Source organism: Erythrolamprus reginae, chromosome 1 (genome assembly GCF_031021105.1).
Source record: "Erythrolamprus reginae isolate rEryReg1 chromosome 1, rEryReg1.hap1, whole genome shotgun sequence".
Taxonomy (NCBI): Eukaryota; Metazoa; Chordata; class Lepidosauria; order Squamata; family Dipsadidae; genus Erythrolamprus; species Erythrolamprus reginae.
In genome coordinates this window covers 259,970,332-259,994,341 of record NC_091950.1, presented here as the reverse complement: position 1 = coordinate 259,994,341, position 24,010 = coordinate 259,970,332, and the positions used below count along the sequence as shown (strand labels likewise).

At 37.5% G+C, this 24,010-nt stretch overlaps 1 protein-coding gene across 1 annotated transcript in view; it reads right to left on the bottom strand.

Moving 5' to 3' along the window:
• CSMD1 (CUB and Sushi multiple domains 1) overlaps positions 1–24,010 on the bottom strand; it is a 1,071,884-nt gene that overhangs the window by 80,014 nt on the left and 967,860 nt on the right. Inside the window, exons 45-49 of the mRNA XM_070732892.1 lie at positions 23,099–23,179; positions 19,790–19,903; positions 13,508–13,696; positions 11,608–11,754; positions 1,063–1,251 (exon numbers count right to left, since the gene is read on the bottom strand). Coding sequence (XP_070588993.1) covers positions 1,063–1,251; positions 11,608–11,754; positions 13,508–13,696; positions 19,790–19,903; positions 23,099–23,179 — 720 coding nt within the window. The remainder of the gene's footprint in view (positions 1–1,062; positions 1,252–11,607; positions 11,755–13,507; positions 13,697–19,789; positions 19,904–23,098; positions 23,180–24,010) is intronic.

The following is a 24,010-nucleotide window of genomic DNA, read 5'->3' as shown; positions in this document are numbered from 1 at the left end:
TTAGATTTGTTGTGAATTGTTTTATTATGTGTTGTGAGCCGCCCCGAGTCTACGGAGAGGGGCGGCATACAAATCTAATAAATAAATAAATAAATAAATACATAAAATGTTTTTATTAACTAATTGTGTATCTACCTGATTGACATGCAATATAGCTCACACTTCACAGGTTGCTGGTTAGAATGTCATGATAAACCCTGTTGAATGCTTTGTTGAAATCAACATGGGTTATGCCTACAGCATTACTGCAGTCTATAAAGGAAGCTGTTTGGTTCAGAAATTAAATAGTCCAACACGATTTGCTTTTGAAAAATCCAGAATCACTTTTGCTAATGACAGCATTTGTTTTCAAGGTGCATACATATTACTCACTTTACAAACTTTTGTAGAAACTTCCTACATTGATTTGGAGATACATAGGTCCATTTTGAAGTAAGGTGAATATTGGCCCTTCCGCATTCAGCTGACACTTCATTCTAGGATTTCTCAAAGATATTGAAGAGATGTTTGGTCAGGACATCCAACATAAGTTCCCTCAGTTTTCAGATCTTCATTAAGTCCTTTAGTATAGCCATTTTGATTCCTTTTGTTGTATCTATTGCTTTTCCTCATTGAACTTGAACTTTTAGTGCCTTTTATTTAAACACCTGAGCTATTTTTCTCGGTTTCTGCTGCCAGGGAATCTTACATCTCATGAAATCATTTGTGGCACAGTTTGCAAGCATTTTTTTCATTTTATTTTTTTCATTTTATTATAAGCAGGAATTTCAAGATTAGAATTGCTTTTGAAATGATATAATGATTTGAACACTTGCTAAAGCAACCTTTCTTCTTCTTCAGTGTTTCAGCTGCCATATTAGCTGAATACTTTTTGTAGCTTGCCCTAGAGAACCCTTTGTGTTCTGTTGGCTTAGAAACTCAAATGGTACAATACATAATTATCTTGGAACAACAGGATCAGAAATTTGTCAGCTCCTAAACACCAAAATTCTCTGCATCCATCCATCCATCCATCCCCCCCCCTCTCTCACACATACACACACACATATGGTTAAGTCTTACCTTGGCAAAGAGGTGGAGGAGAATCCCACTGATACATGCCATTTGGGTAATGTCTGCAAGTTGCATTGCTATGACCAATTATCCTGTATCCAGACTTACAATAGTAGCGAATTATACTGCCATCTGTGCCCTTGGTTTTATTTACAATTCCACCATTCTTCACAATATGATTTAAGCTGCAGTATGAAGCTATACAGGATCAAAGTAATAAAATTAAAAGCAATATATTACCAAAAAGACAGAAGATAACTCTTCTAAAATCTAACTTTCCTTCAAAGCTGTTTAACAAATGATACTCAACTCATCACTTATATTTCCAGTCTAGAGATTAAAGCCTGGACTTTTTTATTTAAGAAATGTATCTTTCAGACAAAGGGCATTTAAATCCACTATTAAATTTTAATTACAAATTTGTTTAGAGAAATATTAAAGCTGTTAAAATCCTTGCATGTAAAACATCTTGATGACATTAATCAAATGATATACTCACTCAGTACAGTACTGGGGTAGTCCCCACTATAAAGTTTCATTTTGTATTGAGACAATATTAGATCTATATGAGTTGTTTCCCGGTTGTTATACTGAATAAACTTACACTATAGTCATTTGTATCAGGTTTACTACACAGGCAGATCATACATTTTCAAAAAATGGATTGTCATTTGTTTCCCCTTAAAGTAAAATGTTTAATAAGTAAATAATTAAATAACTCATAGTCAAAGTTTGAACTTTGTGGCTGATTAAGGAATAAATTTAATCTTATTCAAATCAATAGTTTTGATTAATTATAGCAAGCTTTTTGTGGAAAACCTGAACATTAAAAACACACAAATATACCATTCCCCCCTAAAAGAGGCTGAAAATTTAGGTGCATCTTATACTCCAAATGTAGCTTTTGCTAAGCTTTGTTTTAACCCTAACAAGGTGCTAACACAACCTTCCGTGCTTTGCTAGCTAAATTATCTCTTTGCCTGCTTCTTTCATTACTTCTCCCTCCAACAATCAGCAGAGCCTTTTTTTCAGCCCTGCCAAGGTGCTAAGGAGTGAAGTGATCTTCTACGCTTTGCTAATGAAGCAATCTTCACTTTGCCTGCTTTTTTCATTGTTTCTCTCTCTAAAGAGAGAGAGAAATGAAGTGTTTTAGAGACTGTTTTTTATCTCCAACCAGGGTATAAAAAGCAAGCATTGTGCGCTCAAAACCAGCAATAGTAGGTCAATCCAATTAATATACATTTTAAAAAATGCTTAAAAGTCTAATTAAAAAAAAACTTCCATTAACATTCAATCAACAATCATACTAAAAACATACGTTGGTCAGGGGGAAGATCTAGTAGCCCCAAGCCTGGTGGCAAAGATGAGTTTTTAAACTCTTATGGAAGGCAAGGAGATTCAAAGCACTTTGAATTAGACGCTGGAATTATTAGCCATGCAGAAGCTCTACATTACGTGTTATTCTACACTAGCAGGATTGTCTCTCATCATAATATGCCTGCTGCAGTTTGCTTCAACTACAGCTTCCTGGTTGTCTCCAAAGGCAGCCTGATTGAGTGCACTATAGTTGTCCAGTCTTATGCTGATTAAGACATGAAGTAATGTCATCAGGGTTACAGCAGCAGACAGGGCTATAACCAGTAAAGCAAATGAATGCTTTACTTACTTCTGTAAATGCAAGGGGAACATATTTAGGGTGTCAAATTCAACTCCAGATATTGCTCAATTCCAGTTCCTTCCCTGTGGCTTCTTCCCCTTCTCACAGCAAAAATGTATAAGACATCCAAATATAATATGGAAGTCAGGAATATATGTACATGAACAGGGAAGAATAGAATGGGGAAGAAAAGGGAGACTCAATGAAAAGAACAGAACAGAACAGAATAGCAGAATTGGACAGGTCTTCTAATCCAACTCCTTGCCCAGGAAGGAAACCCTACATCACTTCAGACAAATGGTTATCTGTTCTGTATCCATGGATACGGGGGTGTCAATCATTATTCAAATTACCTATTGTATATAGTTTAAAATGATTGGTTAAGCCGTGTGCAGGAAAGTACACCAGAGCCCTTTAAAAAAGGGAAACCCAAGCTGCATGTTGTTACATTGTTACAATGAAATGTTTACTTTGTTGCAAGCTGCAGATTCCTAATAAATGAATCTAGCCAGACCACTGTGTGTTCTCTCACGACGTAAAAGTGGCGACGAGGATGGGAGGTGCGGCTTTATCCAACACTTTTTTAAAACTTCCAGTATTGGAGCATTTACAACTTCTGGAGGCAAGTTGTTCCACTTATTAATTGTTCTGTCAGGAAATTTCTTGTTAGTTCTAAGTTGCTTCTCTCCTTGATTAGTTTCCACCCATTGCTTCTTATCCTATCCTTAGGTGCAAATAGTCTGACTCCCTCTTCATTGTGGCAGCCCCTGAGATATTGCAACACTGCTATCATGTCTCTCCTGGTCCTTCTTTTCATTAAACTAGACATACCCAGTTCCTGCAACCGTTCTTCATATGTTTTAGCTTCCAGTCCCCTAATCATCTTTGTTGCTCTTCTCTGCACTTTTTCCAGAATCTTAACATTCTTTCTACATTGTGGAAACCAAAACTAAATGTATTACAGTGTTCCCTCGATTTTCGCGGGGGATGTGTTCCGAGACCGCCCGCGAAAGTCGAATTTCCGCGAAGTAGAGATGCGGAAGTAAATACACTATTTTTGGCTATGAATAGTATCACAAGCCATCCCTTAACACTTTAAACCCCTAAATTACAATTTCACATTCCCTTAACAACCATTTAGATTATTACTCACCATGTTTATTTATTAAAGTTTATTTAAAAAATATTTATTAAAGGCAGACGAAAGTTTGGCGATGACATATGACGTCATCGGGCGGGAAAAACCGTGGTATAGGGGGGGAAACCGTGAAGTATTTTTTAATTAATATTTTTGAAAAACCGTGGTATAGACTTTTCGTGAAGTTTGAACCCGTGAAAATCGAGGGAACACTGTATTTCAAGTGTGGCCTTACCGAGACATTATAACATGGTATTAACACTTCAAGTGATCTTGGTTCTATCCCTCTGTTCATGCAGCCTAGAACTGTGTTGGCTTTTTTGGCAGCTGCTGCACACTTCTGGCTCATATTTAAATGGTTGTCCATTAGGACTCCTAGATCCCTCTCACAGTTACTACTGTTGAGCAAAGTACCTGTACCTGTGCATGCTATTTTTCTTGCCTAAATGTCAAACCTTACTTTTTTCACAATTGAATTTCATTTTGTTAGATAATGTTCAAGTCTGTCAAGATCCTTCTGTATCTTGAGCCTATCTTCTGGAGAGTTGGCTAGTTTCCCATCTATCCCTCGTCCAAGCCATTTATGAAGATATTGGAGAGTACTGGGCCTAAAACAGAGCCTTGGGATACTCCACTGCATACTTCCCTCCATGTAGATGCAGTTCCCATGTCCTTTAAGAGGACCACTGCCTTTAAATATAATGACTAGGAAATGGGAAAATTGGAAAACTATCTAATGAATGACTTTGTGTTTCTGTTTTCTACACACAGAGAGCAGTATTTTCTTAAACAAACAAACACATTCCTGTTTGTATGACCTTAAAGAATACTTAATGCACAGCTTTGGTTCTCTGCCTTACAGGTGAGTGGAAGCAAAATGAATCTATTAAAACATTATGCAGGAAATAATAATATTTATAACTTTAAAAAGTAAAGATGTCTCTTTGTAAAAGCTTCTTACTGTATTTATTAGCATATAGTGTTAGTAGGGGTTTATCAGTGCTACCATGAATAATGAACTGATGTGGGAACCCACTTTAATTTCAGTCTATTTATAATCAGAGTTGTTTGAGCTTTTCTCTTCCATGGTCTTTTGATTCTTAGTAATCATTAATCATATGCTTCTTTTCAGTCATTTGCACTGAAAAGATAGGAACCTTTAAAAAAAACTGTAATAAACTTATCTCTCAATAAGAAAATTGTGGATGACCCCCTTCTGTTAATAATTCTAATTTTTTTATCTGACAATTTTGTCAAAGCGTTAATGGCATTTCCAATTTTCCTCATTTCATATTTTTTTTAATATGAAAATGCCTGTTCTAAAAAATAATCAGTAACTGCCTGAATAATTAAGTGACACTATCTCTATAGAAAAGCTTCCACAGAAAGTGTAAACAACCCAGCGGAAAACTAAAAACCTCTCCTGTTTACCACATTAGCTTTTCATGTACCTTATTCCCCGTTGCATGGTCAAAATTCCAGTCAAGGTTATATCATTTAGATTGGTAATTTTTCTTTACATTTTTTCTGGTGTTGCTATTTCTATGCACAGACATTTGTTATGGAAATGCTGCATTTGAATTTAGATTGAAATGCTACGTATTTTTATTTAGAATTAACAGCTATTGTACATAGAGGAATACATCTGTTAGAAAATATACATAGCGTTATGTTATGAAAGCATCCACACATAAATATAACATTATGTATTTAAGACAGAAAATACATTCCTTGCCAATAAACATTCAATCCTAAAGTATGCAAGTATTTGAAAACTGAAATAACATTATTCTGAATAAAATTGTTTGCTTCAGTAAAATGCTACAGAGGGTACTTGGCATATATCTCTGGCCATAGGAAATCCTGCTCTCTTGCCTACGGCTTTAAAGATTTAACACCAGGCATTGTCAACATATTTTTCAAATACATTTTCTCAGTGCACTGAGGTTGTTATCTAGGGTGGTAATGAAACATCTGCAACAAACAACCAAACTCAGAGAATACCAGGGACCTTACGTTTCAAGTCTAAGGTACAAATATTTTCTCCTATTACAATATCTTCTCAATAATAAAAGATTGATTTTAGAAATTTAGAATTAGTTTGGAGCCATTGTATTCTGCAATAATTGATTCTGAATATGTATTGAGTAGCTATTTAATTATTTATTTTCTTTTATTTATTTTAATTGTAAATTTAATTGTACATTTATATTGCTTTCCATCTCACGTCTGTGATTGTAGATGGCTTACAAAATTAATTTGGAGGTGCGAATGAAGATCCAAATAGATTCACAGCTCCACGATAAACAGTGCTTTCTCTAAAGAAAGTTTTTGTTTCAATATCAACATCTCCAGGTACTGTACTGCTATGAAAAACTCCTGTAAAAAATTGTATAGTTCAATAACAGAGCTAGGTGAGCAATAATCCCACTTCCTTAATGTGACATTGAGTCAATGGAAAATAGCCTATTTTGCTGTTTCTTTTTTTGCTTGCAGTGTGAACATTCATATTTCATTTCTTTCCCCCAGGTTACTGTTGAGAAACCTGATATATTTCCATCTATACCACTGGGAAGGTCATCACGGAATGCTTAGAAACCTGATATTTATCTTCCCCTTCTCCATTGCTCATTCTAGCTGACAGAAGTCCTTAGTACACATGCAGTCAATCTGTATTTGCAAGTGTTACGAAAAAAAAATTCTGAAAATTTCTAAGCACGAGTGAAGATCTGAGTGAAAATATAATGCTAAAATGGTGTTCAAGCATTGAATATAGAAGGAAAATTGTTGTTTATGGCATTAAACATAAATGCATCTGAGAAGTGACTTGGGATTGTATGGTGGGAGGAAGTGAATCAAGTAGCTCTCATTGCTACTGATACCTTCTTCACTAAAACCTAAAGAGTTAGAATGTTTAGAACAGAGATGTCAAATTCACGGCGTCACAACATCATGTGATGTATTGGGACTCCCCCCCCCTTTGCTAAATTAGGCGGGGGCATGGAAGTTTGACAGTCCTGTTCAAAAATTTAGTCAGTTCAAAAATGTAGTCGTTCTCTTTCAGGCTTTGCTCCTGAATAGCTTATATCTGTGAAATTAACCTACTGATCTTAGCTTTAATCTATTTAGTTCATCAGAAAGGTACCAGGCTAGAAACCAGCATATTGTGAGTTCTATTCCAGTCTTAGGCACAAAGTCTTGCCTTTCGTAAGCTACTTAAAACCCACCTCTGCCGTCAGGCATGGGGGAATTGAGATCCTCTTTCCCCCTAGGCCTTTACAATTCTATGCATGGTATGTATGTATGTATGTTTGGTTTTTATATTAATGAGTTTTTAATCGTTTTTAGTATTGGATTACTATTGTACACTGTTTTATTGTTGCTGTTAGCCGCCCCGAGTCTCCGGAGAGGGGCGGCATACAAATTCAATAAATAGATAGATGATAGATAGATAGATAGATAGATAGATAGATAGATAGATAGATAGATAGATAGATAGATAGATAAAGTCAGTGTGGCGATCTTTGGGCCACTGATTCTTTCAGCCAAGAAAGAAGGCATCAACAAGCCACGTCTGCAAATGTTGCTAATGCCTTCTTCTTAGGCCAATGCACAAGCTACTTTTGCAAATCGGGCCAACTAGTCCAGTCAGTTGCCAGGAGTCCATTCTCATTTAAAGATATCCTCACTAAAATAATTTTTAAAAATGATCTAGCACATTGCTGTCAACTTCGTAGGATAGCACACTGAAAATGCCTAAAGTATTAACTCTAAACTTATTATGAGGTCACATGAACAGAATCTTGCAAGTCTCTCTCCCTTTGCTCTTGCAGTCCAAGAAATTAGGGAGGGTCCCTTCTCGGATGTTTTTCATGAAGCCAGTCCTTCTGCAGACTTACTGTAGCTGCCTCCTATCTAACTGGCATCTAGACTGTGGCTCTTTCTCCTGTTTTCCAAGATCAATCCTGCATACCATTACAACCGTATCCTGAAAGGTTGACGAGACTGTTACTAATTACAGCTGCGAGAGCAGTCATGGGCTTACCTAGGTATGCCCATGTTTCACCAACACTCCGCAGTCTGCATTGGTTGCCAATCAATTTCCGGTCACAATTCAAAGTGTTGGTTATGACCTTTAAAGCCCTTCATGGCACGGGACCAGAATATCTCTGAGACCGCCTTCTGCCGCACGAATCCCAGCAACCGATTAGGTCCCACAGAATGGGCCTTCTCCGGGTCCCGTCAACCAAACAATGTCGGTTGGTGGGCCCCAGAGGAAGAGCCTTCTCTGTGGCGGCCCTGACTCTCTGGAACCAACTCCCCCCAGAGATTAGAACTGCCCCTACTCTCCTTGCCTTTCGTAAGCTCCTTAAAACCCACCTTTGTCATCAGGCAAGGGGGAGCTGAGACATCTCCCCCGGGCATATACAATTTATGCATGGTATGTTTGTATGTATGTTTGCTTAGTAAATGTGTTTTTTTTAAATATTTTAAATTACAATTTAGATTTGTCATGAATTGTTGTATTTTGTTGTGAGCCGCCCCGAGTCTGCGGAGAGGGGCGGCATACAAATCTAAATAATAAATAAATAAAATAAATAAAAATAAATTACATTTTTGTTTCTTCATGAGGTTTGTTTACATGCAGGCAAGGGTTCCCCTTCACTGCCGCTACTGGTGCATAACTGGCGGTTGTGCCCATGCACCCACGCAAGATTTGGCTTCTGCGCATGTTCAGGAAGCCAAATCTCACACAAGGACATTCACATGTGCAAGATTTCACCAATTTTTGGTGGTTTTATGCTCCTACGCATGCACGGAAGCAAAGAAATTACCGAAAATCAGCAAAGTCTTGCACATGCGAGCATCCTCGTGCAAGATTTGGCTTCCTGCACATGTGCCAAATCTCATGCGGACATGCCCGCCCACCCACAGATCATGCAGAGCTGTGCACACAGCTCCATTTTCCCTACCGCGCTGTAGAGTGACCCATACTGGTAGGAACCCAATATTGTTTACATGTCTCATCACATTTTATGGCAACACGACTGAATTCTGCAACAATGCTTCTGATTTTAGGACTCTGTCAGTGAGCACTTCAACAAACTCCACACAATATTCTGGACATATGCTATTTGCCAAACCTTGTGCAAAGTCACGTTTGTCGAAACAAGAAGGAAAGCAGGGAGGCAGTAAATCATTCCAATAGGTTGATAGTTATGTGGTGGCCTGCTGGCTTCATCACAGCTGCCATAGCATCAATAGCTTTTTTGGGCCCCCCATTTCCTTTCCCATTTTTTATGCTATTGACTTTCCTTATTAAGATTCAAGCCCAATTGCTTACCCTGCTGCTTGCTGTTATTCCTTTCTCCCGCTGTCTCTCCTGCATCTGATGTAAAACTTACATGACATGAAGAGAACTATGCAGCTTTTCAGGTCATGCTGTTAGTGAAACAGGAGAAAGTTTAAGCTGAGCTATTCTACGGAATTGCTTGCCTTATGCATATAGTTGGGCATTTGTATCCTACAAAGTTATTCACTTGCAGTTTGGAATTAACAGTGCTTCCTATGTCTTTTCCAAATTTTCAACACTGATAAGAACATTCTATACCTTTAAACCAAACCTTGAACAAGATAACTGTAAAATAAAATCACACCACCACCCCTTTTCAAAATAGTATTTTTCCTCTTGTGCTTTGTGAAGGTCAACATCATGTCAATTTAGAAAGCAGAGAGAGGTCTTGGCTTGCTAGGTATCCCTGGCATGAGAGAAGAGGTGAGTGCAGAAAAAAGGAAGTTTGGGATGTATGTTATTTATAGGATTAGCATCTCAATATACTGGTATGCTTATAAATATAAAATCAGAATCATTCTGATAATGTATCTTTTCTGGTAGAATAACAGTCAAAATTATACTTAAGATTAATCTAAGTAGAATTGCAAATAATTCCAGAAAGAAAATCAATCAATCAAATCTAACTATGACTGTCTCCTGCCACATACCTCCCAGAGACCAATTAGACCACACAGAGTTGGTCTCCTCCAGGTCCCGTCAGCTAAACAATGCAGGTTGGCGGGACCGCAGGGGAGGGTCTTCTCTGTTGCTTCCCCGACTTTATGGAATCAATTCCCTCCCTGAGGTCCATATGGCCCCCACCCTGCTGGCTTTTCATAAGACCATGAAGACCTGGCTATGACGGAAGGCCTGGGGGCCCTAAATCAACCACTACTTTGTCTATGTATATGGATTGGTATGAATGAGCAGTATGTGTGTTGTTTAACTGTTTTAAAGTTTTAATTTGGATTTTAGCAATTACTCTTATTTTTTTACTTGACTTCTTTTTACTGCTATTGTTATTGTAATTTTATATTGTTGTGAGCCGCCATGAGTCCTTTGGGATTGGGTGGCATAGAAGTCAAAATAAATAAGTAAGTGAGTAAGTAAGTAAGTAAGTAAGAAAATAAAATAAAATAAAATAAAATAAAATAAAATAAAATAAAATAAAATAAAATAAATAAATAAATACCAATCATTCATTCATTTTATATGCTGTCCATCATGATATACAAAGTGACACCTTGGAGAGGGAAACAGAAATAAAATATTTTGAATTTGACATACAAACAATCCATTTCAGGACCAAAATCTATACAATTTGTATATATTTATATTAAGCCATTTATATAACTGTTCTTTGTTAGAGCTTATTATTGCTAAAAATCAGAGCAGTATATAAAAAGTAACCTGTTGAAAATATTTAGTTTGCTATTTTTTCAGCAACGCTAACAAAGATGGTCAGACAAACAATACTGATAATCTTGTTCGTGATATTTTCCTCCTTTTCATTTGCAATCCATTGAGAGAGGCTGAAATTTACTTTGGATGCATTAAACCACACGCAAACATACAAATTGTAATTAGCTTTCAGTTAGTATGCTTTCAGGTAGAAAAAAATATATCTGTTTTATAAAGTACTATTGAGTTTTCAAAGTTTTATTGTAGAGAAAATAGTATCCTTTTCATTAATTGAACTGAAATTTAAAATAAAAGTAACATTACACTAATGTTCACACTTTTATCTATCTATCTATCTATCTATCTATCTATCTATCTATCTATCTATCTATCTACCTATCTACCTATCTACCTACCTACCTATCATTATCTATCTATCATCATCTATCTATCTCTACTTATCTATCTATTGTTATTAAATTTTTATGTTTCCCATCTCCCCTTCAAGATGTCTCTCAGGTTGTTTTGTTTTGTTTTATATAACTGGCATATCTATTTAAAAAGAACATATTTGTAAATGAGAAATAAATTTCACTTAATATAAACCTATTATAATATGGCACTGGTTTCAAATACTTTTTCCTATGGGAAGTCATTCTAACACCTGCAAATTATTTTTACCACATGGAAAAGTAGACAGTAAATATATTTATTACAATTCTATAATATATAGGCATTTGGTACAAAGTATGTTTTAAAAGAAGATGGAATTTTAAAGAAGATAGCTGGTTATTTCAGCCCACTATCATCTGTTCTGATGTAAAATTCTGGAGAGGTTTACTAGATGCCAGGAGTTTATCAGTAGCTCTATTAATTGAGTAGACATCAAGTAGTAAAAACCCAGAGAATTTTGCAAGAAGTATTTGCTATTTATTGATATGCAGTCTCTGCACATTCTTATAAATCTTCTCCTTTTGACGAGCACACTATAAGCTGGACTTTAACACTAAATTGACTACTAACCTGAATAACGTATCTTGAATCCTTTTTTAGTAGTTGCATGGTCAGTTGACCAACGCAGGTACAACTGATTGGATTTGCTTGTATAATTAAGTTGCCCAGTATGATTTCCACTCAAAGCAACCAGCACAGGACTTTGTCCAGAAGACCCTGTGCAAAATATATCAACATGTTAATAATCCTTAGCGTTATTGGAAATGCTTTGAAATAATAATTATTTCAATAACACTAAAGAGACATTTCACAAGTGCTGGTCAAATTAAAATGTGGTCTGAATTCCAATATGGATTCATTTAGACTAAATTGAAAATTGGATGCCGTGCATTATTTGCATGCATTAGATCACAGGCCTGTCATCACATTCTATGATAAGGTGGTCCAAAGTATTAGTAATTGTTCTTTTTAATAGATACAAAGTGGTCAAAATCAGCTAAAAGTAGGGTTCCTTATGACTTGAAACTTGAATCAGTAAATCAGTAAGTTGCTCTTAGTGGGAAGGGAATATTTGTTAAAAGAAAGAAAGTGGGAAAATCTTAGACCTTTTGATTTTAACAAAAGTAACAGTAAATATACAGGTTTGTTTTGGAAAGAACTGAATAAACCCATTAAATAGAAGTAGGGTGGAATATGCTTGAAGCTTTTCTCCTATTTCGTATTGAGAAAAAAAAACAGGTTTCATGGGGATAACAACCTGTTCAGTACAGATAGAGGCCATTATATCCAAACTAATTCAAACAAGAACAAACCCAAACATTAAAAAACTAAAATGGTAAGTAGACAATTGGGTTATTAGTTAATATTGAATGACTAAATAAGGATAAAAAGCATTGGGCTGGTTTGTTTGAAAAGGCTGAAAATAATCAACAACAAGAAATCACATTTCTTCAGGAGTGATGGAAATGAATGTATTAAGAAAGTGTAACACATTTAAAACACTCTAGATTAGTGTGAAGAAAACATTTCTCCCTGAAGCACAAAAGCAGATGTGCCCATTGGATGTATTCTACAGCTCCTTCAAAGTGTGTGTGGTTTGTGTGTGTGTGCGCCTGCCTGCTGCCTGTAGGGACTGCTATTGGGATTAGCAGTAGCAATAGTATTTAGATTTATATACTGCTTCACAATGCTTTACAGCCCTCTCTAAGTGGTTTACAGAGTCAGCATATTTCCCCCAACAATCTGGGTCCTTATTTTACCCATCTTGGAAGGATGGAACCTTGAGTTTGGTGAGATTCGATCTGCCTAACTGCTGGCAGCTGGTGATCAGCAGAAGTAGCCTGCAGAACTGCACTCTAACCACTGCACCCGGTTATTGTGCACTTTTCTCAATATTACAAACCAACATTGTATGTACACACATCTATAGACAGCCAGGGATTACTTTGAAAAATATGCTGAAATCTTCCAAAAGATGTACAGTAGCTTCTGTACATGGAAATGTGCTTCTCTGTCACCAATGAATCCCTTCTGGATACTTTGTTTAGAATTAAAAGATATGGATCTATTTTTTATAAATACCAAATTACACAATTTAATATTAAGAGTGGACCTTGTTGTTGCAAAGCTTCTATTTTAAAAAGCCTCAGTGGGGCAGGGGTTAGAGTGCAGCACTGTGAAACGGTATATAAAGCTAAATGCTATTTTATCTATTAGGAAAATGATATTATGCACAACGCCATGAAAATATTTTCTGAGGTGCGAAAAGCTGACTGAAATTTAGTCAGCTTGGGGGGGGGGGGGGCACAGGAACTGAAGCTATGTAAAGCCCTTGGATACCAAAGTCTGATTTTTCTTTTCCAAACCTAGATATGTGAAATTGAATATAAGGAGACTGTGACTAATGAAACACATATGAATTTTAATTCCTTTCACATTACTGAACCAACAAATAAAAACAGAATCTCACCATCAAAGATTTCCAGCTCATCAAATTGCTTTTCACTTTGAAACGATTCTACAAAAACGGTGATGTTATAATTTAGTTCAACTTTAAGAGTCCAGGCACAAGTTTGTGAATTGAGATAGTTTCCGGGATAACCTGGACTGAGGATTACACCAGATGACTCCGTATGAATTTCATTTGCTGGGCATTGTGCTATAAAATACAAGGGAGATAGGAAAAAATAGGGGAGGGAGGAATAAAGGAGTTTACTTTCTTAAATTGCCACTTTTTCATAAATATGAAGAAAGATGTTCAATCTAGTTTTAAAATTTATTGCTTATTGAAGCAAAATCAATAAAAATGCAGATTTTTCTCCTCGAAACAAGATATATTATAACAGATGTTACTTTCATAAAACCTTGCAGGCTTCAGAAACTAGATCTGAATACATAAACTACCTTTACCTTGATGGTGAACTAAAATTAAAGGAATGTCCTTCTTGAATAATATTTACTTATAATCTATTTAGCTTGAATCTATTTTTAGTAATATAACGAATAAATTGTCATGCAACAAAAAAATGTACATGCTATGTATATTTATCATAACATCACCTGTATTAACTTAACCCCCTATAAATTTGGTTATTAATTTACTTTTTTATCACCACTGTTACAGCAAATGGCTGCTAAATAAGATACTCATTAAAAGAGGATCCCCCTAATACTTCCGAATTGTGAACAACAAAGCAAATAAATATTAGAATTAAATGATAAGTGTAGTATAATTACCAATAAAGGAAAATTGTAATTGTCCCATTGTTTCTATAGTTGCTACTATTCACATAGAATATTTAGTGTTTATGGAATATTAGGTTTTCTGGCAACTTAGGTTGAATGTGTATGATTGTATAGTTAGGGATTTTACTATGTTATTAATGTTTTTTAATTTGATTTAATTTTCTACTATTGGTTTTGTAATGTATTGTATCACTGTTACGTTGTGAGCCGCCTCGAGTCTTCGGAGGGGGCGGCATACAAATCTAATAAACTATAAACTATAACTTTTGGTTGTTTGAATGCAGTGAAATTTAAAACTTCAGAGTTCTGACTTGAAATTCTTATCACACTGGCCATCTTCTTTTTGACATATAAATCTTTTTAAAAGTGGATCCTATCTACTTGTATTTAGGAGGAATGGACACCTCCCCCAGCCCCCATATCATTCTCCATGAATAAAAGGTGGTCATCTGTAAGATTTTTCTAATGGACAGACAAAACCATGATTGATAACTCAGAATAATGATTATGTGGACAATTTTCATGAACATAAAAACTAGAAACGTTTGCCCTCTACACATAGAAACTCAAATAAAGAGTATGGACCTATGGTGGATATACTGTAACTGTTAGCAATAAGCATAAGTAGACTATTCTTACTTTTAATAAGACTTAACAGAGTAAAAACTGGCCGTTTCACTAATCAATAAATTAAAACACTGTCTTAAACTCATATAATATGGCAGTATGCCAAGAATCCAACAACCTCTGGGCACATATGGAAGTCTAGCACATACACTGCTCAAAAAATAAAGGGAACACTTAAACAACATAATATAACTCCAAGTAAATCAAATTTCTGTGAAATCAAACTATCCACTTAGAAAGCAACACTGATTGACAATCAATTTCAAATGCTGTTGTGCACATTCAACTTTGTACAGAACAAAGTGTTCAATGTGAATATTTCATTCATTCAGATCTAGGATGTGTTATTTGAGTGTTACCTTTATTTGTTTGAGCAGTATACATTGAAAGTATTGCAGCATGGTTCTAGTATTTCCAGTAAAAAGACAGATTTATTGGAATTTTCATATAAATCTGATATGCAATTGATTCTATGTTTTGTCCCTTGACTTGCTGCCTCTAATATATGTCACTTCATAGGGCACAATATCTATTGCTAAAAAAGTTCAGTATTCTGTTTTTACCTATATTTATTCTGAAATCATTCAATTTCTGTCCCTTCACAGCTAAGAAATCAGAGAGGGAAAACTATTTAAAATTGTTCTGATTACATGTATTTCTTATAATAAAACATCACTACTTTAAAAATTCTGGCAGAGAAACACATATTGGAGTTAAATGTCTACACATCCATGAATAATGAAGTGTAAAAAAAATATATAGAAATAGTTTGTTTCAAATATTAAACCTCTGAGAACAAAATAGGAATTGGACCTACCTGATACACCCCTTCTTGTAGGGTGGAGCTAGTCTCCAAGGATGGGAAGACACTGCCCTTTAGCAAATCAGGACCAAGTCGAGTATAAAATCACCCCTGTATTGTCATCCCTCCCTCTTTTAATGAGGTCAAACTTAGCATATTTCTTCCATATCAGTCACAAAAATCCTCTGTATAAAGAGTCATGATACCTCACAACCAAATCAGATAAGGGGCATATCAGGTAGATCCAGTGCCCATTCTCCATAGTAGGTGGAGCTAGCCTACAAGGATGGGACATACCAAAGACCCCTGTCACTTGGGAGGGTAAGAGCAACCCTGGATGGCATCCCCATCATCCATAGTCATTTGTTGCAATACCTGTTGCCTAAAGGCTGCCTCCTGTGAGGCAAAAATGCCCAGTTTATAGTGCTAGATAAACAGCATTGGGGAGGACCAGCTGGCCGTGTAGCAAAGCTCATCAATGGATGCTTCATTGACCAAGTAGTGGTGGTTGTAGTGCTGTGTAGAATGCACTGTCACAGTAGAAGGTTTTAGCAAAGAAAGACAGTCATTGGACAGAGTAATAACTGCATGAATCCCATTACCCACCATTGAAGATGAAGCCTTATGACCCAGAGAAAACAGTAGAAAGGAAACAAAGAGTCCCTCTGTCTTGTGAAACAAAGAGGTACACTGTACATAAATCTCTAGGGCCCTACACATGTCTAGCTGATGCCAGTGCTCTTCATTACCAGTGGTGGAAACAGGATAAAAGCTGGGGAGGACTATTTCATGTGCCCTGTGAAAGTAGGAGTTCACCTTTGGAACCAAGGTAGGGTCAAGTCTAAGTACCACCCTGTCTGAGTGGAAAACACACAAATCAGCTAAGGCAGCTAACTCGGAGATTCGGCAGGATGATATCACCATTATGAGGAAGACTACCCTTAAGTCAAATGTCTGAGAGAGTTGCTAAGGGTTCAAAGGGGTCCCCGAATAAGCCTGTAGAACCTTGGTCAGGTCCCAAGTCAGGAATCAATGGACTGCGGGTAGACAGCTATTGGCCACCCCTTTCAGAAAACTGTGAAGTAAGGGAGGAGCAGACAGGGCATCCAGGCACTCGCAAGACAGGACTGTTGAAATAACTGAAAACTGGCAACAGAGTGTGTTTGGGGAAACACACTCTGGCCAGATTTTGGTGCAAGAACTGGAGGATATTAATAACGGACAAGTCAACTGGGGAATGCCCCACCTTTCCACACTTGTTGCATAAAGCCCTCCACGTAGCCAAATATATTTGTTCTGTGAATGGCCTCCTGGAGGCCAACATAATCTGTAAAATGTCTTCGGGGACATTTTGTCAGAGTGAATCACTCAAGCATCAGGCAGTCAATTGTAACTAGCACAGATCTGGATGTTGAACTGACCCCTGGGCAAGCGACCACTCTGTCAGAAGAATTCTCCAAGGAGGGGGCAAGTGACCACTCTGGGCAAGTGACCACTCTGTCAGAGGGCTCCTGCAAGGAGGGATTATAGAGAGGGACATAAAAACCAGGCTCTCCTGGGCCACCTTGGCCTTCTCCTGCTTCACCTTGGGGATTAATGGAAGGGGGTGAATGCAAATAGCATTCCTTTGGACCAGACACAGTGAATAGCATCCATTTCCTCTGCCCCCTGAGTCTGATACCTGGTCAGGAACCTGGTCAGTTGTGCATTTACAGGAGTAGCGAAGAGGTCCATGACTGGCAGCCTGAAGTTGCTGGAATTGATCTGGATGGAGGCTCCACTCCACCTCATCGAGTTCATGGTGGTTGAGCCAGTCTACTGTCACATTGCTCACCCCAGAAACGTGCTCCGCTACTAGAGCATGCAGGTGACACTCTGCCCATAGACCCAATCTCCCATGAGGACCCTCTGGGTGGCATTCAAGGGCAAGGGACAGTGGAGGAAAAACCTCAGGGTGGTGGAGGAGAGGAATTCAAGTGAGAGACTAGTTGATATGGTTTCCTAGACCCAGGTATCATTGGGCAGTGGCGAGGAGTTTATTTAGATCGCTTATTTGATGCCAGATGATGTTCCTGCAGGGTATGCAGCCATTTGAGGGAGGAATGGCAGAAGAAGGAGGTCGTGGTAGTGGTTCTTGCCTGGTGTGACCTCTACTGTGCCATCTCTATCTGACGGTCCTTCAGCCGGAGGAGCTCCTCGGAGTTCCCAGGCATCTGGGCATTGGAATAAAGTGCCTGGACTGGACTGTAAAAGAGAATGCCCGGGATGAAATAAACCCATGGACAATGGTGGTTCTAGATGCAGGTCCTCATACTCAGATATCTGGAGGCCCATGTGGTCTGGCTCCAACTGTTCCTCCATGAGTTAACCTTCCTCCGTGTTCTCTAGAGAGCCAAGGGACTGCCCTGTCATACCCCCCTTGAAGCAATGGTGCCACATCTTGTTGTGTAGTCTCTGGGGTGCTAGGAAATTGGTCCAGGTGCACCTGGGATGAACTAGACATTTCATTGATGCCTGCCTTGATGGTGGCATTGATTCTGTCCTGGACCTCCCTGCTGTGCCGGGGGTCCACGATGGGGAGGCTTGACTCAAGCCTGGGCTCTGTGTCTTGGGCAGTTCCAAAGGAGCCCCAAATGTCCACCTCTGGTAGGCAAAGGTCTAGATTGTCCAGAGACAGGGCATCAGAAGAGCGACCAGATGCATGTCTGTGACTCTGCCCTGCTTCCAAGACTGTCCCCTTCTTGTTGGAGGAGTGCCCAGCCTGGCTGACCCATCATAGTGTGAGCTGCTGCTCTTTCCCCTGGAAGGGGGGGGTCCTTGGAGGAGCTATCCCAGTGCCTGGAGGAGGTTGCCTGGTGTGTATCTCTCTGGGCATAGATCCCTCTCTGGCCCCTATGAAGGTTTTAAGAGCTCCCATGGCTGGCTTTGACTTTGGCAGTGGAGGGTGAGGTTGGCGGTCATGGGTGGATCACTCCCTAACTGCAGAGGAAGAGGGAGAGGAGGGGGAGCCCCTTGCTGTGAACCTTCTACCTAATTGGCATGTCCCCCTTTTGTTTGTTTGTTTTGTTTTTTTGCCCTTGTTGGACCTCTCAGCCATCTCCCTGGATTTGGAAGCTGCTATGTGAGTTGTAGGCTACAAGCAGCAGATTGCAGATTTTGAAAAAAGTGATGTGGCCTGGAGGATGGCATATCACCAGGCAACCCGGTTAGTTTATTTCAGTGAGGATGGGAAGGGGACAGAGAGCTCTGTTGCCAGGTAGCATGGGAGTGTCAGGCAAGAGGCTGAGCCAATGACAATTGACAATGCCACTGGAGGCTCGAAAGGTTGACTCACAGCTTTTCACACTAAAGGTTGAAGCTGGCCCACTTAATTAACAGATATAGACCTCAGATCCAGGCAGCAATGCTCGCCACTATGGAGACCAGTTGAGGAGTGCCTTGCCGACTCTCCAAACACAAGAGGTACATCATCTGACCAAGTACTTGACGTCTTCCACTTATTGAATGTAAAGAGTCTCCTCAGCAGTCCAACCTTTCTACCTATCAGATCACAAAGAAGACCAGCCCTGTCACCCAAGCCCAGCACCGAGAAAAGAACCTGGTCCTTGCCTGGCACTTTAAGTGAATGCGAGCCTTTGGCTGGAAGCTCAAGAGCAAGCAGGCAAGAGCCTGTTGCCCCCCTCTACCAAATTGAGTGACAGGTGTCACTGGGGAGGTAACTCACTCAATAAGATGGTAAAACAGGATACTGATAGCTGGTACCTTCCAAGGATGGGAGAACACTTGGGCTTTATGGCTAGGACTGAGTCAAAAAAGGGGGGGTGACAGTAGAGGGGTACTTTTATACTTGAGACTCAGTTCTGATTGGCTAAAGGGCAATGACTCCCCATCCTTGGAGTTTAGTTCCACTCCCTATGGAGAAATAAAAAATTTATATTGAGAATCCATTTCAATACATGTTCATTATATTTCCTAATTATCACATTTTTTATTTAAAGCTAATTTAAATATTGAATACAATATGTGAAAACTTCTTAATCATAAGCTCTCTATATGGTATAGACATTTCATACATACCTTCACAAACTGGGGGAGAGCCCTCAAACTGAAGTTGGTCTTTTAACTTACAGAACATCATGTCATTTCCAACCAAAGTGTAGCCGGGGTGACATTTGTATTTGGCAAAGTCTCCTGAAATAATTTAAAAAGAAAAGGAAATCAAAACATATTGAAATCTAGATTACAGCAACAATTATTTGCCATAACTTTCCATATCTTTCTATCATTGCTTCAACCAGATCCACACATCATATACATGTATGTATGTATGTATGTATGTATGTATGTATGTATGTATGTATATATATATATGTAAAAAGATAATACAAATCAAAATAGAATCAGAAGGAAAAACGGAAAAAGGAAGTAATAAAAGAGAAAGCTAAAGTGCAAAAAAAGTTAGATGAAAAATTTAAAAAGGAAAAGATATATAATAAACACACAACTTCTTTTTTTTTACAGCAGTTATAAGTACTATTCTAGATTCACCTCTTTCTCTAAGATTACATCATTTATTTTATTTATTTTATTTTGTAAGATTTATGAGCCGCCCAACTTCAAAATGGACTCTGGGTGACGTACATAAAAAACCATGATAACAATAATAATAGTAAAAACCCCATAATAAAACCCTAATCACAATAAATCATGACTCCCTTCTTTCTACAATTTAGTCTATTTAATAGTCAGTACCGTAGATCCTGTGCTCTTTTCGTTGTTGTTTTATAATAAAAGGTCTATAAAAGATTTCCCAGTCAGCAATAAACATGCTGTCTTTTCTCTAATTAAACAGAACAATGTAGCTATCTCAGCAAGTTCATCCATTCTTACTCTACATTTTCTTCTTTAGTTAGTATAAAAATGTGTGCCACTGTACATGTATGTCTTTGTGGACTAGAATACAGCCTGCTATCTTAGCTTGAGAGCATGCCTGCATTTAAATTGGATTCTTATTGCACTTGCAGCATATGGCAAAAATGTATTTAAAAATTACTACTGGCTCAAACATGATCAGGGAATGCTACATGGCACATGGATTTACAGTGGTACCTCTACCTAAGAAAGCCTCTACTTATGAACTTTTTTAGATAAGAACTATGGTGTTCAAGATTTTTGCCTCCGAAACTGTAACTGGAAAAGGCAGGGAGAAGCCTCCGTGGGGCCTCTCTAGGAATCTCCTGGGAGGAAACAGGGCCGGAAAAGGGAGGGAAAAGCCTCCATGGTGCCTCTCTAGGAATCTCCTGAGAGGAAACAGGGCCACTACCCTCCCTGTGGTTTCCCCAATCACACACATTATTTGCTTTTACATTGATTACTATGGGGAAAATTGCTTCTTCTTACAAACCTTTCTACTAAAGAACCTGGTCATGGAATGAATTAAGTTTTTAAGTAGAGGTACTAAGGCTTAGCCGGTGTCTTTCATGGAAATGTGGTATGGAAAATGTTCTGTCTGCCTGCCAGTGTGCCTGCTCCCCCCTCTCTCTCCATCCATCCATCCATCCATTCATCTTTCTATCCATCCATTCATCCATCCTGCCTTTTACAAAAGGGGAAATTGGCTTTCCTACAGCACAAAAATTCCATTGTTTCAGCTTAGAAGAGGAAATTATCACTTTCACATTGACCCTTCTGTCTCATTTTCAGAAATATATGAATTAATTAATTAGCTAAAGTTAGGAAAGGCACCAGATTACAGTATTCCCTCGGACTGGGAAGTGCAGTCTTGTTTTTTCTTTCTAGGTACATGGCTAGATCAACTTCGATTCCTAAAGTCTTAGGATTTCCTATCATCATTCCCATCTTTAAGTTTTTGACAAAACTGAGATTTTAGAACCTTTGCAACATATGACAAAAATGGGCAGGTTCTATTACAGTCATATGTCAAGAACTGTAACATATTCAATTTGTTCTCACTAGAAACAAAGTGCTCATGGTTTTCTTGAATATCATACAACTTTTTTTGGTTAAATTCAATGGGATTTTAATACAATTTTAACATGCACTTAAATCTGAAATATGTTTATGCAGGACTAAATTTGTATGCCTTTAACAAGTCTTTTTTAGCAGGACTTATATATGCATCTAGGATTTCATCATTAACACAGTTTTAATTTCTAGACTTTTAATTAAGGGAATATCTTGTAAACATGCTGGAATGATTTCTAACTACTTCTTTTTAGTTACAATTTTCCCACTGAAATGCATTTATTATTATTATTATTTTATTATTATTTATTAGATTTGTATGCCGCCCCTCTCCTGTATTTGATATAACTTATTGTAAGCACATTCCTTATTTTCTTATAACATTTTCTCTGTATCACAATTGTGCTTTCCAATATTGCAATTTTTTCCCAATCAATATGCCCCACTACCAGGAGAATTAGAATTTGGAGTCACTTTTTAAAATGAAAAATATATCACCATGAGAAATAACAATCATGTAATATAGTTGTATTGGAAATAATCAAACAACATAAATGTGTATTATATATTTATACCTGTAGCCTTAGTGGTTGTCATTTTTGATTATTTAATACTGGTATTTCTACATTGTTCTATGCTGAAAAAGCTCTGAGTAGAATACAATAGATATAAAGATTGGGGGGAAAGGTAATTAATATAGATTTACTAAGTTGCATTTTTGGGGGGATGTGGTGGCTCAGTAGCTAAGATGCTGAGCTTGTCAATCAGAAGAAAGCAGTTTGGTGGTTCGAATCCCTCGTGCCGCATAATGGAGTGAGCTCCTGTTACTTGTCTCAGGTTCTGTCAACCTAACAGTTTGAAAGCATGTAAAAATGCAGGTAGAAAATAGTGATCGCCTTTGGTGGGAAGGTAACAGTGTTTTGTGACCCTTCAGCATTTAGTTTAGTTTAATTTAGTTTAGTTTAGTTTAGTTTGTTTTTTGATTTGATTTGATTTGATTTGTTGCCCCTCTCCATAGACTCGGAGTTATGCCAGCCACCTGACCATGGAGACGTCTTTGAACAGAGCTAGCTCTTTGACTTTGAAATGGAGATGAGCACTGCCTGCTAGGATCAGAAATAACTAGCATATGCAGTATATGCGAGGAGAACCTTTAACTTTACCTTAATTTTCATTTTAAGAAATTTAATGTTTAAAGCATTAAGCATTATTTTTTAAAAAACCTGGAAGGCTTCCATCTAAGTATACTTAGGTGAATACAAATAAACTACACATCTTCCAAAGAGCATTTTAATAATAATAACAATTTCCAGGGAAATTGAATTATTTGAAATGTACTAATAACATCAATTAAGTAGCAGTCTGAATTGACAATACATGGGGAAATATAGATATTTTTACCTATTTCAAAATCATCATCTTCAGCAAGCAATTCAGCATGTGGAACTGCTGGAGGAGACTGGCACTTCTTAAGCTGATATGCTATGGAATCAGTTGAAAACTGGATTAGTAAGGGTTTGAAGACAAATTTCACTATATGGTGAATGCCATCTAACAATATTTGAGGAAAAGGTGGGGTGATGTACAAATATTATAACACAGTTGGAAAATAGGCATCTGTAAAAAATAAGCAATAGTGAAAAACTATGTGAAAAATATATTATTTACATCTATATTCCCAGGTGGACTATTGGGATTATAGTGCTCATGTATGCTTACCTTTGTACAAATCAAAAGAAAATATTTTGTTAACTTTAATTTCTTATGGAGAATATGTACATGCTTGTATAGAAATGTAAATATGCCATACACATTCTCCTTCATTACTTTCCCTGCCATTTCAATATAGCCAAAGGTCTCGTCTACTTTTCTTACAATTACTGTCCTTCCTTAAAAATATGTCTGTGAGAAAATGAAAATGAATAAAAAATATCTTAAATAACACAAGCAGCATCTTTAGAAATTTCTTCTTGCTGTATGGATCTCTTTTTTCCTGACAATATCGGCAGAAATGCTGTCATTCTATATGTCATTCAAATGAGAAAACGTCCCGTGTCTGAATAGTTCAAGCTTTTTAAACAGGAAATTAGAATAACAATGTGTTTTGCTAATACCCCCAGCCCCAAGCCCTTAGCATTTACTTAGAAGTGTGTGGTCTGGATTAAGCGCTTAGGGCTTTCCCTTAAAATATTTAAAGCAAAATAACATGTATTAAAGATTTACCTCTCCTTTTGCTTAAGATAATAGAGGTTGATAAAGATTTTCATTAAATAAAATAGCATGCCAATTGAAGTAATCTAATTTATTCTGACA